General features: G+C 29.4%; 3 protein-coding genes across 4 annotated transcripts; 1 reads left to right on the top strand and 2 right to left on the bottom strand.

The window, feature by feature from the left end:
• Positions 1-685: 685 nt before the first annotated feature.
• On the bottom strand, positions 686-4544 carry LOC127264488 (receptor-like protein EIX2). The gene has a single exon (XM_051294038.1). The coding sequence runs from the start codon at positions 3460-3462 to the stop codon at positions 784-786; it is 2679 nt and encodes an 892-aa protein (XP_051149995.1). The 5' UTR covers positions 3463-4544; the 3' UTR covers positions 686-783.
• Positions 4545-4703: 159 nt separating this feature from the next.
• LOC127264489 (uncharacterized) lies at positions 4704-8750 on the bottom strand. 2 transcript variants are annotated; one of them, XM_051294039.1, is made up of 10 exons: positions 8637-8750; positions 8459-8530; positions 8315-8389; positions 7283-7366; positions 6757-6828; positions 6177-6246; positions 6002-6093; positions 5795-5836; positions 5613-5693; positions 4704-4910 (listed from the first exon to the last, which is right to left on the bottom strand). In XM_051294039.1, exons 1-10 carry the CDS (start codon positions 8661-8663, stop codon positions 4839-4841), a joined length of 687 nt encoding a protein of 228 aa, XP_051149996.1. In that variant the 5' UTR covers positions 8664-8750; the 3' UTR covers positions 4704-4838. The 2 variants fall into 2 exon arrangements, with proteins under 2 accessions (XP_051149996.1, XP_051149997.1); XM_051294040.1 differs by lacking the exon at positions 6757-6828.
• A 1137-nt stretch (positions 8751-9887) lies between these two features.
• LOC127264534 (uncharacterized) lies at positions 9888-11992 on the top strand. The gene is made up of 4 exons (XM_051294110.1): positions 9888-10040; positions 10119-10237; positions 10511-10623; positions 11567-11992. Exons 1-4 carry the CDS (start codon positions 9983-9985, stop codon positions 11709-11711), a joined length of 435 nt encoding a protein of 144 aa, XP_051150067.1. The 5' UTR covers positions 9888-9982; the 3' UTR covers positions 11712-11992.
• Positions 11993-20165: the final 8173 nt, after the last annotated feature.

Here is a 20165-nt window from a genome sequence, read left to right on the forward strand (position 1 = left end):
AATACAAAATTTGTTTATAAAAAAAAAAAATTCAACACAAATTTTAATATATATATATATATATTATTTTCTCCAAAAAAATCATTTCTTATACTTTACATATAAATATCAAATAACTAAACAAATAAATCCACGATATACGCACCTTAATACAATATATTCTCTCCGTCGCTCAAATCTATTTTCACTTTTTTTTTAATTGTCATCCAAATTTATTTTCGTTTTTTTAGTAAATACCACTTTTCTTTTTTAAAAAAAGTAAAATTTTTTATTCTTACATATTTTTCTTAAAACTCGTGTCCGGTCAAATGAGCACACAATTGGACGACGGAGGAAGTATATAATACTCCCTTCGTCTCATATCTATCTATCTCGTTTGCTTTTTGGACGAAATTTTAAAAATATTAGTATGATATTAAAGATGTAATAAAAATAAAGGTAAAATGACTAAAATGCCTTAAGATAAAAATTTGTTATAGTGATATATTTGTAATATAGTGTAAATTTAAGAGTAATTTTAGTAGTATATAGATATCAGAATTACTTAAACAAAAAAATAGATATTTTGTTTTGAGACAAATTAAAATAAAAAAAATAAAAAAGATAATGGGAGTATATACTTTATTCACTTAAAAAAAATAAAAAAAATAAAAAAAATTAATCTTATCCAAGATATTATTATTATTATTTATTTTATTTTTTTTCAGCAATGATCGTCTCAACTACTTTACAACATCAAACTCAAATCCAAACCTTGAAAGCAACATACTCTATACGCACATCTCACTTACCTGAAATTCTTCGCCTCATTAATGCCGCGTAAACCAAGGTTTTGCTACCCATCTCTTCCATAAAACGAAAGTATGCTTGTCTAAAACTCTTTTTCAAGACCAAGAATCCAACAAAACCCCAAAATCCGATGACAAAACCCCCAATGACAAATGCATACAACCATATTTTATCCTCTAAATCGATCTTTCCCGATGATGCATCATTTTCATCGTTTGATCCTTTCGGTGCTTCGTCGCCAAGACATCTCTTTGGCAACGGAGCACCGCAGAGTCGAGAATTGCCATCATAAATAGACGGGTCTTCAAGAGTTTGCAATTGCTTTCCGATAGGAATTGGTCCCGACAAATTATTGTTGGACAAGTTCAGGTAGCTCAGAAAATATAGGTTCGACAAACTATTGGGAATTTTTCCAAACAAATGGTTGTTCGAAAGATCAAGAGACTCCAAATACTTCAGATCCCCAATATTTTCCGGAATTCCTTTATCCAAGTGATTATACGAAAGATTAAGACCCCGCAAATCGACAAGATCCATCAACTCCGGAGGGATTTCCCCAACAAGATTGTTGCGCGAAAGATCCATATTAACCACATCAAATAAGCTTCCCCATCTATACTCCATCACCATTCCTTTCAACACTTGGCGTAAACTATCTTGATCCCAATAAAATTGGCCAAGTACATTCTTCTTTATCATGGCGGAGAAGTTCCCAAAGCAACGCGGGATGTATCCATTCAACTTATTGTTCCCGAGGTCTAGAACTTGAAGCCGAGAAGCTCGACAAAGCGTGCGAGGAATCGCACCATGAAACATATTGTCCCTTAATCGAAGAATTTCTATATCCGACATGTTATCTCCAATCCATTCCGGTATGCTACCGGACAACATATTTTCTCCTACATCCAACATTTTTAAACCGGTACAGTTCTGTAAAGTCGGGGGAATCCATCCTGAAAAGCTGTTGTTGCTCAATAGAAGCCACGACAAATCATAAGCCTCTCCAATGGATTCAGGAATGTTGCCCGAAAGCTTATTGGACGACAGTGCAAGAAAACTTAAACCCGGAAAGTTTTTCCAACAATCCGGCAAATTACCGGATATAAGATTCCTCGAGAGATCTATGAAGGTCAAAGCTCTCATCGCACAAAAAGAATCAGGTAACGAACCATTAATGGAGTTTCGCGCCAATATTAGAATGCCTAAAAGAGGTACGTTATTACCAATGTTCCTCGGAATGTGATCGATCATGTTGCCCGCAAGATCTAATGACGTCAATCCTGAAGGAAGCTTCTGGATTGCGCCATGTATGTGGTTATCGTAGAGGTCCAACTTTTGAAGATTCATGGCGCCGAGCCATTTTGGAAGAGTTCCCGAAATGCTACAATTTGCTAAATTCAACTCAATCAATGTAGTCTGAGTTTGAAGCCATGGTGGAAATGGACCTCCAATGTAGCAAGATCTCATAAGAAGAATCTTCAATCCAAAAGAAGGCATCCAACTCGATCCAACTGTAAAATTAATCGAGTTGGAGGTTAAGTCGAGGTGTTCCAATTTCGAGAGCTTGGCAAAATGAGCCTCAGAAATCGTTCCATTGAACGAGTTATACGAAAGATCAATCCACTCGAGTTTTGATAGTTGTCCTAGAAACACAGGAATCTCCCCGCTTAATTGATTACTATTTATATCCAATCTTCTCAATGCCTTCAAATTTCGAAAGGATGATGGAATTGAACCAACTAACATGTTAACGAAAACAATCAATACTTCTAAGCCTGATAAGTTCCCAATAGATTCAGGAATCGGACCGGTAATAAGCATATTAGTAAGTTCGAGATACATCAATTGTTTGATTTTGTCGAACTCGTTAGGTAAATCACCACTAAAGCCGTTGAAACCCAAACTTAGTGTCCTCAAGTTTTGACCCCAACATCCAGAAATGTTCTTGAAAGCTCCCGAGATCTCTCCATAAAAGAAATTATCGAAAAGATCTAACGACTCCAAGTGACATTTATCAGACATGAGTTCGGAGATCCAATTTGATGAACAATTAATAGCATTGCTCCCAAGGTTGAGATCTACAAGGTTTTTCAATCTAGGAAAATGGGTGGGAGAAAAATTGTAGTGATTGTTCGAAAGATCAAGAAACCTTAATGAAGTTATATTATGAAGAAAGCAAGGAACTTCTCCATCAAATGAGTTATAACTAAGATCCAAGACTCGGACACGCGAAAGGATTGTCGAATTTTGGCAGGCATGGGATAGATGACTATTGTTAAGTCCACTACTAGACATACGAAACTTTAATAAAGAAGGGAGCGCAGCGAGTACCTCAACTAAGTCATTATTTCGACTAAGACCAACCCCGCCCAAATCAAGAAGCTCCAATGATGTAAGATTGGAAACCCATGTGATATCATTCGATACAAGGTTGTTATAACCATGGAGATCAAGTTTGACGACGTGTCCTGAAGTCTCATTGCAGGTAACACCTTCCCATGTGCAACAATCTGCGTTACTCCATGAAGACAAACTATTTGAAGGATCGACAAAACTCGCTTTCAACTTGAGGAGAGCAACACAATTAAAAGATGTATTTTTGGCAACACACCCTAACTCCAAAACAAGTAATATCATTAAAAGGAGAAGAAAATTTTCAGATATCTTCATCATATGGCCACACAAACAGAAATGGAATGCAAAAAATATGTTTATGACGAAAGTAGATGCAGCTGCAGATGATCATGAACAAAGAAAGATTCACCGTTATTTATTATAGTTTTTTGGCTACCAATAATTCATCTATAGTGGAACAAATTAAAGTGATTGGAACACAAATAAAGCTCACCTTCAATAAACAAATGCACCAAAGCACTTTGTGCTAATGGAAGATAAAGTTCAAAGTTTCACTTGCTTTTATTTAATAAATGATTTGTTTCACGACAATCATTGATTGATTAGTGAGAACATTGAGAAATATATACTTTCTTCATACAACTTTCAAGAAGTCCGCAATTTTTGGTGGGAAATTCTACAGTACCCAATAAAATTCATTTTAGCGTGTAGGAGACACCGTGCCAATTTTAGTGTACTGCAGAAAACAATGTCAGTATACTAAAACTGATGTCAACTGAGCATGATTTATGGAATGACCACACACAAGGAGTCATCCATATATACGATGTTTAGACACACTATACACTACTCAGCATATTTATATCCATACTTGCTTTCAAAAAGTAGTACATCCTAATACTTACTCATTTCAATTCAGCTTCTTGTACCACAAAGAACCAAGAAAGTAAAACTAGGAACGCTAAAGAGGTTACTATCATTATAATGCCATCTAAGGTTTTTCAGTGGCCGTCTACACCATCACGTAAAAGTAGTTACGTGTATTTAATCTGAGCAATAAGTATGGCGAAAAGTGTTGCATGATGAATGAAAGTGTTTATAAATGTCTTGGAGTTTGAAAAAAAGTAGAATAAAAAGTAAGTATTTGATATGTTTTTTTGAAAAATATAGGCTCTATTTCATACACTTTTGAAAGTTTTGACAATATTTATCATTTCCAAGTTTTTCAAAAAATATCGCATCAAATTCTTATTTTCTCTCACAAAATCACAACACACCCCAAACTTCTTAACTATTTCCAAAAATCTCGAAATTTCCTAAACTCCAAATAGTATGATGAAAAATAACAAAAGTGATTTTTGAAAAATTTACTAATTTATCACAGTAAAAAGGTAAGAACACCTTAGCAACATCCGTCATCCTACACAAAACTAAATGGTTCCCAAGTTCAATTCTATATTAGATATAATTGGATTCTCGAATTGTGGATTAGAAAGCTTCAATAAGCAAAAGCTGTCAATAGAATTCAATCACATTCTATTTCTTAAGACATCCATCTATCGTATATAATTTGCATTAAAACCATATCTTTAATTAGCTTACACAATAATTAAAACGACAATATCAATATACTCTTAATTTAGTCCATGTAAGTAAGAGGCTCAAATCTTAAAATGTCAAGAAGTTGTTCGATCTTACAGAACACCTTCGATTAATCTTCTTGTCAAGGCCATGGGTAGTCCCATTACACTGTCAGTTCCTCCTACCTGTCAAATCATTCAAATCATCGTCTCAATATCAGCTGCAACATTAAACAACTACTATAACTTTCTACGAGATTGTTCATCTTGAATTATCCTAAAACAATTATGTTAATTCGAGAACTCTTATTTCTTGCACTATATTGAAATAAGCAATTTTATAGTTCCTTTAAACCATATTCAAGTTCTAGGGTATCGAGCAACTTTAGAGACCTGCTTTAAGATCTGGTTATCAAGAAATCCCAAAACCATGAAATCAAAACCTATTGTACATTTAATATATTATACCAAAAATAAAAATAAAAAAATCATTCAAAAAAAAATACACCAAATACTATAGTTCAAACTTCAAATTTTTACTGTTCTCAATCTCCAAACTCAAACCAAAATCCAAATCTCAAAGAAACAAACTCTTATCGGTGGATTTTATAAAAGGAATTTGGACCTCATTGATACAAGTAGTCTTAATCCATCATCTTAAACCCCATTCAAATTATTGGAATATAGGGTATCACAATTTTATTACTTGCCATATTGGCTATTAGTTCCGGATACAAATGTTGATTCAATTGAAAATCATCTATCGCATGAAATGGTAAGCATATGCTAATTGCCTAGAAAGAAATTAGATCTAATGCGCTTAAATTGTGATTGTTAGGATAGATTATAAATTGTTATGAAGGTAAGTCGGAATGTCGGATAACTAACCACTTCTTTGACATACGGCAAAATAAGAGGATGTTCGATAATGAGTCCTCCAGCTACTTTGAGCACAATTCCTTCTTCTAGCTGGAGACACAGATTACGGCACCATATGAATCTTTTTTTTCTTTTTTTATTCCCGTAAACAAAGAAAGGTGTGTAAATTAAAGCGTCAAAAAATTACATACCATGTTATCTATTATCTTGTCAGGTATATCATGGAAATAAATCTGCAAAAATCATGACAGAGTGTTAATAGGATAGGCGTGAAGGGAAAGAAAAGTAAAAGATGTGAATAGATAGATAACATAGTGGATGAAAAAGGATGACATTGAAAACATCTAACTCGACCACTTTCCAGTAAAAAAAGTAAAATTAATTATTTTTATATGTACCTCGACTTTGTCCCAATCCCCCTTCCTCAATCCAGTGCTAAGATTAGTGACAACAACAGAAGTCACAGTCGCTGCATGTCCACCTGAATAGCCTGAAACATGGATATGTAAGGTCTTTAGAATGAGAAAATGAGAACAAAGAGAAAGGATCGAAGATAGAGATACACTACTAAACCTTTCATGAATTCACGTGCCTCTTCTTTGCTCGAAGGCTTTTCCCTTATTGCGCCTTCATACACCACCACCTCCACATCAATTTTATTTAGTGTGAGATAATATTAAGCATGCAATTTAAAAGAATGAAACGGATAACAATTATCTAAAATATCAACCGGCGATGATAGTAAATATATATTAGATAGTTACATTTTTTGTAATCTAGAGAGTGAGATAAATGCTGATCAAGTGAAAATATATGAAACGGTGCAGATGGTCAAGAAAATATACATGAAATGAAAAATCACACAAGACAACACCATATTAGATACATTATATTATCCTAACAAGGTACCATTTTCTTCTCAAAGTGTGGATATAAAAAAACTAAAATCCAATGGTTATCGTAAATGGTTTCAAAGTTTCAAAGTTTCAAAGTTTGCACAAGGAATCATAATGGTTTATCATAAGCTACATGGACAAGTTGAAAAATTGAAGGCAAATGGTGCCCTCATTCAAAATAATTTACGTTAAAGAAGGAATGTCTATAAATCATGTTTCAGAAAATGGGTAAACAAGCCAAGGAAAGTAGCTTATACTTGGTCGCTAGTGATCAGCAAGGTAGGTCCTTCATCCCCTTTTGTTGTAAGTTTTGTTTGGGCATTTTCTACCTAATGCAAATTATAGTTCATGTGAGAGTGACACTTATAATAGGAAACCACATGAATCAAAAGAGACGAGCATTGGCCACAATTCAGTATAAAATACAAAAATACCGCAGAGCCCAAAACAGCCAAAAGCCATCATTATCCTAAAAGATATCAAATTCAAATTCAATAAATTATGGTTTCCTATGGCTGAGGGAAATACGGAAGAAAAATAAAGGAAATCATAACACAGTATGCGAGTACTTATGAATGTACAAAGGATTGTAGCTACAGACTGTTTATATTTATTGGCATCTACTATTCGACAGAATATATATGCACATACAGATTCTTCAACAACAAATGTAGAAAGAGATTTCGAGCATATTTCAGCAATTATTTAGGCTAAATGACAGACAGAAATCTATGGCATAGTTAGTGTATTGAAGCACATAAGTAGAAGGGAAATGGAGCATACGGTATCAGCTGCTATCACAACTGTAGGTTTGGCATCATTCTCCTGGTGTTTCTGATTCTGGAGCCGTTCTATTAAGGCATCTGCCTGAGACAGCAATGAATAACACGATTTTAAAATTTTGATGTAACTAGGCAATCAAGCAAACAGATAAAATGAAACCATTTCCAGACCATAAAGTAGCAAATAAACTTTCAATAATTTAGAGCACCCTATGGTGATCTATATATCAGGTTGTGTCTTTTTGTGTGTGTGTGTACTTTCGATCTTGTGTTGCAATTTGTACTATGAAAATACTTTTCATCCCTAAATCTAATTCCACGTTTATTTTCATTCAAAACATTATGTAAAAAACCTATTTTTCATTTGAAACTTCTATTAAATATGCACTATCAAAAACCTATTCTCATTCAAAATATCGTATAAGAAACTATAATTTCATTTAAAACATCACATAAAACAACTAATTTCAATTCAAAACATTGTATGTGAGACATATTTTCCATTGAAACATAAAATCCAACACTATTTTCATTTTAGACATTAACATGCAAAACCTGTTTTCAATTAAAAAAGTTTCACATCTAAAACAACTCAGATCGAAAACATCCCAAAGACCTTAACAACACAATGACTTCCTGTACAGTGTCTAAAGGCTCATGCAATGCAACTCGACCTCTTACTTCCAGATAACCACAAACTCTTCCAGCATTCTTCCTACTCTCATACTACTAAACCCACCTCTCGATGATTATTCCATTCTTAGCATCACCCCAAATTCACCACTGTCATAACAATAATAATCCCTCTCTTCCCAAATGAATTCCTTCCTAAGCCTTTCACTCTACCTCGGCACTACAATAGCATCAACTATCATGGGCTCAAGACTTCTCTGCCTCCAAAAATCTATGGCTTCCAAAATCCAAAGCAGCAGAGTAGTCCGTAAAGGCCGTTCGATGAAACTACCTATCCCTTGGAAAAAAAAAAAAAAGAAAAGAAACATGTACAAACACACACTAAATCATAACCGAATACCTTAGCCTCCCCGAGAGCCATAACCAAATCTTCAGGCTTCTCCTTCCGAATGGCCTTTTCATCAATATCTGCAGACTGTGCGCAACAGTAAAAACGAAAATTCACCCTGAATTGAAAAACTCGATAGCATACAATCACACTTACCATAGTCGTGAATTCATAGCCCATGTCGGCTACAATCTTTCTGCGAGCAACAGATGACGATCCTAAGATTATCTGCAACACAAACGGGGTTGCATTTCTTCAGTTCAGTGAAGAGGCGATGAAATCGGGAGGAAAGCAGCAGAAGAAGCGTTGAATGTAGGCAGATTGATACACAGACCTTGAATTGCTGTGGAGCAGATTCCATTTTAACTCTGGAAGATTTCAAGATTAGCAGAAGGCCAAAGATTTTGGAGGCGAAGACGGAACGAATCTTTCTACGAATGAATTTATACTTCCGCAAAGGCCCTCAACCTGAATATTCGCTCTCCTTTTTGGTTATTGGGCTCCATATTGTTGATTGGGCCCATTTGATGGCCCATTTATATCAATTAATATTTTTGAGCCCATTCAATATATATATGAGTTAGACATTATATTATTAATTTATAAATTAATAAAACATATTTTCTTTTTGTCCAGAAAATTTATATAAATTTAGTTAGTCATGGAAATTTTATTAATTGGATAAATAAATAATAAAAATAAAAAATTTATGAAAATTTTATTGAGAAATTAATAAAAAAAAGTGCCGGGGTAAATATATGATAAAATTATTATATTATTTATTAAATTTAAATATTAAATTATGAATAAATAAATATGTGTAATATATTAATTTCTTAAGTAAATTTATAATATTTCTTTATGTTTTTAGTAAAAATGCATAAAACATTATATATTTTATTTATTACGTTTAAATTTTTTTGCGTTAATTAAAATTTGCACGAAACATTCTCTTGTCCAAAATTGTTTTTATATTTGATTCTAAATAAATATCTATATATTTTATACAAATAAAAAAACATACAAAATATTTTAAATAAATTTTTTTAATAAAATAAATAAATAATTAATTCTACATTAACAAAATTAAAATTCACATAATAAATAAAAAATATAAAATTTGGTGCATTTTTATTAAAACTTATGTAATTTACCATAATCTTTTTTTAACAAATATATTGAAAATTTTCGCAAAGCAAACCCTAGAAATTTATCTTGAATATAATATATAAGTACCCAGATAACTTGACAGGAACAAGCAACAACGGAAAACATTCAGCGACACCCGGGAGTCCGACACCCTCCGCCACACGCCATCAAATAATTACTGTGACAAAAGATAATACTGTATCTCGTCAGGATCTGAACTCCTGGAACCTCCCCAACACGAATTCAAAAATCTATGGGCAACTGGACATGCCCATTCCAGACAAAGAAAACCACCCCCGAAAAAGTCCACAGAAATTTATCTAATCTGAGCATTAAAAATTTTGATAATATTATTATATTATTAAATCCCATCAACAGATAAGATCAAGACACACTGCATTATTACACAGCCCCACGTACCAAATTTACATTCGAAGATAAACATCATCGATCATATATATATATATATATATATGTATATACTGATCTGATTTAAGAATCTCTGCAAATATTAATTCTTCGATATCAATAATGGGTTCTCTTATGGCTGGTTGGGATTCTCCTGCTTCCAAGTCTAACCCTAATGAAGGTAAGAAATTAATATTTGATAATAATCTTAATTTAATTTAATTTTTTGTCTTTAATTATTATAATTTATAATTTGCAGCTGAGTTAAGGAGGAATAAGTCACTGACGAGAGACGAAATCGAAGCGTTTTGGAAGTTGAAGAAGCTGAAAGAGGAAGAACACTTGAAGGATATTTCTCTTCTGTCTCCTCGCACACAGGTATTAGCAGTAACTAGGGTTTCTTCTTTAGGAGGGCCTGGGAGCAGGGATCCCGTGGCTGTGTGCTGTCTGTCATACGCCGTCTGGAGTTCTTGCTCCGGGATCTCCTGAGAAGTGGGTAGTGACATAATCTGGGAGGGGCTGGGAGCACGGATCCGGAGTAGATCGGAGTTATCCAGTCGGCGGTGTTTATGCTGTCTGGACTCCTTGCTCCTGGACCTCACAGAAGGATTACATATATATGGTTTTGACATGTATGTATATTTGGTGCAGAAAATTATATTCGAAGAGGCTGTGAAGAGGACAGCTCAACCGGGAATTGAGAAGGAGCTTCTAGAAGCTGACACTGAGACAAGTCTCGAGAAATTAATACTCAAAAATGGCTGGTAAGTAAGGCTGTGTTTGTTTGGAGTTTTGAATTTGGATTAATGAATAATTAAAAAAATTAAATTTGAATAATTATTTTATTTAATATAAATAATATCGATGCTATGTTTTTAGACGAAAAATAAATTTTTAATATAATATAAAAAAATGTAAATATTTGATTTAATATTTTAGAGAAAAAAATGAGATAAAATCAAATACTCTCTCCGTCCCATGTAATATGGGTATATTACCTAAATCCAATAATTTAGGTAGAGTATAATTAGTAAGTAATTAAGAAGTGTATTAGTAAAAATAATTATTATTTAGTAAAAATAATTATAAATTAAGATTAAGATAAGTAAATAGTTAAAATTAAAAAATTATAAAATTTAAAATTTAAAATATAATTAAAGTGTATAATTATATTTCCAAAAATAAGAAAAATAAGTTATATGAGACGGACTAAAATAGAAAATATGGACAAATTATGTGGGACATAGGGAGTATAATTCAGCTACAAAGTATATATATTTCTATTATGGGATGTCCAATTACAAAGTAACTATTTTATTAAATATTTTATTTTTTTTCACAAATATCCTTACTTTTATATCACATAATTATTTTTATACCAAAAAACAAGAGCAAAAATGTCATTATATTACTTTTACTTACCAATTATAATTAAAATACTATTATTTTTTAATCTCCGCGCATCACAATATTATTTTTATACAAAAAAAAATAAGAACAAAAATGTCATTATACTATTTTTATTTATCTATTATAATTAAAATATTATTATTTCTTAATCTCTGCTCCAAAAGTAAATGTATATTTTATCCGTGTACAATATAAAAGTAAATGTATACTTTATCCGTGTACAACATAAGATTTACGAGTTAATTAATTACTAATTTTGTTTTTTTTATTACAAATCTGTACGTGTTGTTGGTGCAGGTGGATCAGCAGCACGTCGGCGTTTCTGAACGAGCCGCCGGTGATTGCGCCGGAAGGAACCGCGAACAAGTACACGGCGCAGTTCCACGTGGCGCAGCCGCCGTCGCCGGCTCCGGGTCGCGGCGGCGCTGGAATCAACGCGTGAGATGGAGACGGCGTCGTTTTGGTAGCTGGTGATGTGTCGCACGTGTGGAGTGTGGTATAGTGTCGGTGTCGTATAATGTACGTATTGGGATCGTATAGTATTATAATTAATGTGTTAATTGTTTGGGGTTTTTTGGATTCGACTACGAGTATGTATTTTTCGGAACTTCTGTGGTCTTCCTCCTCGTGTGCTTCGACTTCTGTCAGCGTGGCCTGTTGTGAGACGACGTCGTTTTCAGGAATGTAATTGAAGCTGAAATAGGAATGTTACGACTCCGTATACATTTTTTTTTTTTCTTTCGGAAGAAATTATATTTCCTGTCCACAACTTATTTATCTAAAAGAAATATAATTAGTAAATAATTAAAAATATATTAGTAAAAATAATTATTATTTAATAAAAATAATTTTAAATTAAAATTAAAATAATTATTTAGTATAATAAAAATTTAATAAATTTAAATTAAAAATTTTAAATTTTGAATTTTTTATAATATTTTTTTGAAAAAAAGATAGACAGAATAAGAGACACATACAAAAGTGGAAAAATGAGCATGGTAAGTGGAACGGACGGAGTAACATTTTGTTTGGATACAATTTAAAATAGGTAAACAGAAATAATATAACGTTATAAAAAAATTATTGGAAATTAAAAAAATTATGATACATAGATAGAGAAAAGTGTAAAAAACTTAATTACTACTCCATCTATCCGCCAAATTTATTCTCACTTTCTTTTTTAGTCCTTCTATTAAATTTATTTCAATACTAATTCTGGCTAAGTCAACAAATCAACATTTAATTATTATCTTTCATTCAATACTTATTTACAACAAATATCACTAGCTTTATTAACATTATCTCTTTATTTATTTTATTTTTTAACTAAATTTCCAAAAATACCCTAAACTACTTATCACTTTTTCAATAAAATATTTATTTTTTTAATTTTTGTGTCCTGTTCAAATAAACTAATTTTAATGAACGGATGGAGTATTATTTATTAAAATATAAATAGTAAAATTATGAAAGAAAAATTACATTGTGCATAAATAAATTTGAAATTTTAAATAATTTCACCGTAACTTTAAGAGATGGGAGAGTATACATATTTTTTTCTTTCATTTGGATTTGGGCTTCAAATTGTATATTTTTAATGGCCCTGAGCCCAATTAAGTAGAAAACCCCAATCCAGAGAATTTTAAAGAAATGTGTGATCATATTCTTTTTTTTAATTCTATATGATATTCTTTTAAGAAAAAAAAATAGATTAAGAGATAATTATATTTTATTAATTAATAAAATTTATAAGGTGATTTTGATATTTTTGTTTTTAAATGTACAAAATAAAATGATTTTTGTAAAAGTTGAAAGTAATTTGTTATTTATATATAAATCATTTTATAATATAAAAACAAAATATAGTACAATTGAGTAGAAGAAATAAATAAAAAATATATATATTTTCTATTGGAACCGAGAAAATATTTATTTTCAAATTTTTAATTATTTTTTTCAGATTTTTTAGGTGTGATCTATTAATAATTTTTTTAGTCCTACATCCTTCTAAAAGACACAAATATATTTATAAATACCTAAAACTCTTTATTTTTATAATTAATAATTATGTATAAATTTATATATTGTATTCTTTTTTTATAAAAAAAAAAAAAACAAACAAACTTATTATTTTGAGTAATTTATTCAATTATTTTACTATACCATCTTTATATTTTCTATAAAAATATAATTTTTCTACGATAATTTTTTTTGATTTTTTTTTTATTGTTTTCTTCAGACTCCGGTGTTACTTTACGAAACCTATAGTCGTTTTACTTATGAAACTATACGTGAGTGTTGAAACATCATTTGCCGGATCTACTTATGCATGAAGATGACATCCTTAACTTAGCTAGTCATAATAATAAAGAGCAACCCGTTTATTATTATTTTACTTAACCGTTATTAAAATGACAATCTTCATGTGACCCGTAATTAAAATGACAATCTTCATGTCACATGACCGTTGTCAATGGCAATGCTCACCATGCCCATCAAGTTGCATATAATTAGTGATGTTATAAAAAAAAATTATTTTTATATTTAATATGTTGTCAAACTCATTATATTTCTTGCATCAAAATGTAAAAAATACAAAAAGATAATCGTAAAAAATCCAAGAAAATTATAAAATTGAGGATGATGGTACTAAAAAAAAAAATATCATTGTGGAATATTTGTTACACTAATTGGTCAATGAAAAGTCAATTTGTAGAACAATTACAAGAGTGATAAATCTTTATGCATAATGTCCGAAGTGACGGGATTATACTATTTGATACCTTTAATTTGGCCTACACTAGAGATCAAAAAGTTTTATTCCTCATAAAAGAACCTCAAGAACTACCTAATTACAAGAAAAGATTGTGATGTTTGAGAATTTGGTTCAAATGTCTTATTAAAATGCCCAAAATTTGAACCACACATGAAGTATTTTGAGACTAAGGTCAACTTAATAGTGTGAAATAATTTTTTTCAAATAAGAGAAAATGCCTAACTAACAATGACGAAGCCAAGAAAAATAAAATCTCAAGTTCACTAAAAATTTAATGCGAAAAATAAGGAATATAACAAATTTGTACAAAAAGTGCACATACAAAAGAATAAAAGAAAAGACTAATAGAAATAATACGAACATAGTCATTTGTGAGATCCTTCGCATTAGTAACACATATGAGTGTTCATCAACACGGGGCAACTGCCACATCATCACCAATAAAATTTACTTCGTCTCGAAAATTCTTATTGAAAGGAGAACACTCCATATAAGAAATCAAACATACTTTAAAAATTTCCAAAATTAAAACGTGATTCTCAAACTAATGAGTCATAAGGTCCCAACTCTAAGATATATGTTACATATTCCGAACATCCACAAAGACTTAGTTTCTCCCTCATTACTATCTAGTCTTGATATTAAACTATTTTTAAATATGATATCGACTAAATATGTAAAATTTCTTAAATATATATTATCAAATCAATGAATTTTTTAAATTGAATATACTAGCAAAACACTAAAATGTAAATATAATAAAGACAATTTTTTCTTATTTACTTTATTCATATAATTTATATGATACTCCCTCCGTCCCGTGAAATTAGTCAATCTTTCTACTATAAGAAAAAATCATTTTTGTAACAAAATTTTTTTTGTCTCTAAATCTACTTTTTCCATTACTAATGACATTAGAGACGGAATTAGGAATGAAATTACGTTAGCTACGTGAACTTTTGGAACGGAATTCCGTTACAAATATATTATTTTTTTGTAGTGTTCCTCTTTTGTCTGTCCCACGAAATTAGTTACAGTTCATAATATAGTAATAATTAATAAATACTAATTACAATTACAAATTTAACTATATTTTATTCACTTATTAATACATCTAACTTTTATTGTTTGTTTTATTGTAAATTTAAAAGTAGGGCTAAAATTTTGAATAATAAAAATGAATAAATATTTAATATATCTAAATAAATGTTTATGTGATATCTAAAATTTTTAATTAATTTTTTAATATAATAAAAAAATATTTGATTTGATATTTTTCGAAAGAAAATTAGTTAATAATGAGATTTGATTTAAATTTTGATTTTTATATTTCATTAAAAAAATTCAGTTATCACTATTATTAAGAATAAAAAATATCTTGCTCAAATAATGCATGAAAAAATACTAAAATGTCAAAATTATTGTATAACGTAAATTTTTATATGATATGATACCGTACCAAATATTTTTAGTACAACAATTGCATATACTTTAGCATTGTTGGTATAATATATACCGAAAATATCAATACAGTTTGATATTTTAGTATTTGATATATCTGTCTTTATCAATAATTTAGTATATTGACACTAAAATAATTAATTTTCTAATATATTCTTAAAATTGTAAAATTATTTTTTATTTTTATACTTCAGCGTAAAATATTATATTATGATACCATACATGTAATTCGATTAGAAATGACTCGATACTGTATTCAGATAATACTGAACTATATAGTATACCACACCAATTTTTTTGGTATATTAAAAAAATATCGGTACAATACTAAAAACAATTCGGTATACTGAAATTTGACATTTTCGGTATTTTTTAGTATGGTATGTATTATTTCTGTAATTCAGTATTTTTTCATCTATAAATTTGGTATACCAAATTATTGGTACAATATCTCATTACGATAAAATAACATACTAAAAATTTATGGTACGATATATAAAATATGCATTATAAATTTTAGTATGTAATATCGAACTATCTCTGCCAACAATCAAATTCGAAAAATTTGATGTTTTGTTTATATTAAAAAATTTAGTATTACGGCTGTTATTTTTATATTTAAATTATTACAATTAATTTTTTTATTTAATTGCATAATTTACAATCAATATAATAATATTTTTTAAAAATAAAACAATTCAATAAATAAAACATTAAATTTAAATAAAATAAAATAAAATAAAATAAATATTTCAACTTTTATTTCAATATTTCATCAAATAAAAATAGTTAATATAACATTTTATTACATATATTGCATTAACTAATTACATTAATTAACTATATAAACCAAATTTTCTTAAATTCCGCTAAAAAAAAAAACGCGACTAATTTCGCGATACGAAGGGAATACTATATTGGGATATATATATATAATTGGCACAATAAGATTAATATATTTAAATTTACTAAAGAAAAATAGAGTTCAATGATGAATATTAATGTGAAATTTGTATTGAAACTAAATTAAAAAAAATAATAATTATTTATAAATATTAAAATAAAAACACTATGACTCAAAAATTAATTCATAAACTAATGTGTGTGATTTAAAAATCATCTAAATTATTATCTAAATTAAAAGAGAAAAAAGTATTTCATCGCATTTAACAAGTTTACATAATATTATTATCTCTATTTGTTAAGAACTTCAAGAACAAATTTGAGAATAAATTTGATGTTCAAATCAAAGCAATAGAAGTGAAGAATATATAGTTGATTTTGAAAATTTTTGTGTCCAAATGCATAATTGATCAAACAATGGCTTTGTATTCGTCGCAGTCAAATGGTATTGCAAACTACGAAAACCTAACATTGAAGAATGTAATAAATGTCATAATTATAAGTTCAAGATCACCTCAAAACATGTTGGGTTGAAGCTGTGTTGATGGTGAATTATATTTTAAACAATTTTTTTATATAAAAGTGTAACTCTCTATCACTTGTAAAAAGACAATTAGTCTTCTTATATATACTAAAGTGTGGGGTTGTTTAGCTAAGATCGACGTGCCTTTACCCATGAAGGTTGTTATCAGTTTGAAAATGATTGATTTTATATTCATACACTATGCACTTAATAGTAATATGTATCATTTTTTCATTTACAAGTTAGAAATTTTCAACATAAGTGAAGTACTACAATGAAGTTGAAGAATACTATATATTTTCTTAATTATTTTTCTTTGTAAGAATAATGGAGATATTTTTGAAAATTCTCATAAGAGAATGCGAAAAGATACTATTGGTTCTAACGTTACTTAAGAAAAATTAAGATATAGTCAAATGGCCAAAGCGTTCAATATCTTTAATTCGAATTTCATCACTTATATATTGATGATAAACCAAAAAGAATGAAGAAAATATTTTTGGGATTAGATATTGAGTACCAAAATAATAATAATAATAATAATAATAATAATAATGAAGAAATATATTTCATCATACAAAATTATATTAAGATTTTGACTGATCTTTCCAAGAATTATAAGTCCTTATATAGCCAGCGAATTTTAAAGAAAAAACAAAATTAGTTTTTAAGGCCTTTATATATATATATACATATAAAGTTTAACTTTTGTTTATATATGTGGTCTCTCATATCTAGGATTACTTTAATTAGGGTCTTATCGCAACTACTTCATTACACAATTCTGGAATTCAACATCTAGATAGTGAAAATATGTTTTTGAATTATGACTTGAAAAAAATAAATATATACATGAAATTTTTATAGTACTTAACAAGAAAACATGATGCAGAAAATAAAAAAATTCTTTATATAGTTTCAAACAAGCACTGAAGTTAAAATACTTTATTTTCTTAAAAGTGTAATAAATATGTGTAGTACAAAAATATTCTAATAATTTATGCTAGTCTACCTATATGTAGATGATATATGGATCATGAGTAGTAATTAATAACTCAGATAAATAAATATATATATGAAATAAACTTCAAAATGAAAGACTTGAGTTCAGCTAATGTGATTAGTAAGATAAAAAATAGTAAAACACTATAAGATAATTGTATAACATAGTCTCACCATGTAACAAAAGTGTTAAAAATTAATTGCTTATGAAACTCCTCTAAAAAAAAAAAAAAAAAATCACTTAACTTTTAAAAAAAATATATGCAAGGATCATAAGAAGTATTATATTCTTAACAAACTATATTTACCATGATCTTGCATATTCAGTTAATAAATTGAATAGACACATTAGTAATTATAGTAATGATCATTAAATTGCTATTGTAAATATTTTAAGATACCTAAGTATTTTTAAGGTGAGGAGTATGGTTTTCGCAATATTTTTTAGTGCTTGAGGATTATTTCGAGGTCGATTGGATATTGAACATAGTGATTCATTTTTTACAAACATATTGATAATATGAATAGATGTTGTATCATATAAATTGTCATAGAAGATTGAAATTCACATTGGTCACTTTGGATAAATGAATAGGAAATGAAAATAGCTTCGATGATTTTTACGGAAGATTTCATTTTGGAAAAATCATATTGTTACAAATATGGTACACTGTAATAACCAATTTTTGTTTGAAAAAGTGCAAACTGTAAATATTTATCACCAACTTAATATCGTGCAAAAATTGATCTGGAGTGGGGTTGTCTCTTTAGACTATGTAAGGTCTAATAATAATCTAATAGATTTGCTAAGGAAATGTTTGAACCGTGATCAATTTATAAACTGGTTGAAGAAATGAGATTGAAATCAACATTTAAATAAATGATTTAAGATTCTATGAACTAGGTTTAATAGGAACTAAAACTACATAAATTTGCATTGAAACACTTGGAATATGCAATTTTTACCATTCATCAAGTAGAAAATGACAAACAAATATCGATAAACTTGATGTGGTGTAAGCTAAACCTGTGGGATTTTAATGACTCTTAATTGTTCAATTGTAAATTATAATAGGATACTCCCAAAAGGTCACATCAGTTGTGTTTGGTTAAGTTTTGCATTTTGGTTTTAATTTTTTGTAAGGATTTTGAAGTTAGTTTTTTGTAATTGTGTTTAGTTGACACTGTAAATTTATAATGATTATGTTATAAAATTTTATTATTTTATTGATGAAATTGAAGTAGTAATACAGAGTTATTAATTGATGAAGTATTCAATATTATCAAATTGAATTTGTAATATTAGTTAAAATAAAAGTTTGTTGCGATGATTTAATAAATCATTTAATATTATTAAATTAAATTGGTAATATTAATTGAAATAAAATTTTAATTTGATGGATAAATAAGACAATATCATTTTTAATTTTATAAGAAAAAAATTTCACTATTTTATATATAAATAGAACATATGTGTCAATTGTACAAACACAAATGAATTGTTCAATTAAAAAAGGTCTATTGTCTAATCCAATCGGAATGAGAAAGTTAAAGACTCTACTGTCGACGGCGCACATGAATTGGGGACGTTCGTTCCCCCTAACCCTCCTTCCTCGCCAGAAAATGTACATCATCGCTTAACAGCAACCTAACGACACTATTTCTATGGTCATTGTTTTGTGCCAGTAACAAACGCACAAACCCCCAACGCTTAGTGTAGATCCTATCTAAATTCAAAAAGATGAAATCCACCTTATTGTGCTACCACGGGTGTAGACCCGATTTGACAACCAATTGGACCGGTGACAAATACCAGCAATAGAGAAATGTTAATCCGACCGTAAAACACTGATTTAATACTAAAAGAAAAAATTATATATATATATATATATATATGGGTAAACTTAGTCCTACTCCTACAACCTAATTCTATCACGGAAGAACTTGCCGCGTTGTTCAATATTAGAGTAGAAGCGTACCTTTGCAAGTCAAGGATTGAAAATCTGACACCAACCCCCCAGAAATTCCACTGGATGAGACACATGTGCTCTCGATTTCTGTCATTCCAATGACGACAATGAGAGATGTGTGAAGAAAACTTGATAGAACAAGTAAGGAGTTGTCAAGGGGGTTCTCTAGCTGTCTGCTATTTTACCTTTACTCTAAGACATGTACATCACTTGAATATGATTTTCATACATCAATGACAAACGACAAGATAGGCAGGAGTA

This window comes from Andrographis paniculata, unplaced genomic scaffold (genome assembly GCF_009805555.1).
Source record: "Andrographis paniculata isolate CXL003 unplaced genomic scaffold, ASM980555v1 Contig70END, whole genome shotgun sequence".
In the NCBI taxonomy this organism is placed as follows: domain Eukaryota; kingdom Viridiplantae; phylum Streptophyta; class Magnoliopsida; order Lamiales; family Acanthaceae; genus Andrographis; species Andrographis paniculata.

Bases quoted from the DNA above. Each gene is read 5' to 3' on its own strand.
- LOC127264488 (XM_051294038.1), bottom strand. From the start codon at position 3,462: ATGATGAAGATATCTGAAAATTTTCTTCTCCTTTTAATGATATTACTT.
- LOC127264489 (XM_051294039.1), bottom strand. From the start codon at position 8,663: ATGGAATCTGCTCCACAGCAATTCAAG. The intron at 8,390-8,458 runs GTAAGTGTGATT...TGTTGCGCACAG, and splicing joins GCTATGAATTCACGACTATG to TCTGCAGATATTGATGAAAA. The intron at 6,247-6,756 runs GTATAAGCTACT...ATTGATGTGGAG, and splicing joins TGCTGATCACTAGCGACCAA to GTGGTGGTGTATGAAGGCGC.
- LOC127264534 (XM_051294110.1), top strand. From the start codon at position 9,983: ATGGGTTCTCTTATGGCTGGTTGGGATTCTCCTGCTTCCAAGTCTAAC. The intron at 10,041-10,118 runs GTAAGAAATTAA...TATAATTTGCAG, and splicing joins CAAGTCTAACCCTAATGAAG to CTGAGTTAAGGAGGAATAAG. The intron at 10,238-10,510 runs GTATTAGCAGTA...TATTTGGTGCAG, and splicing joins TTCTGTCTCCTCGCACACAG to AAAATTATATTCGAAGAGGC.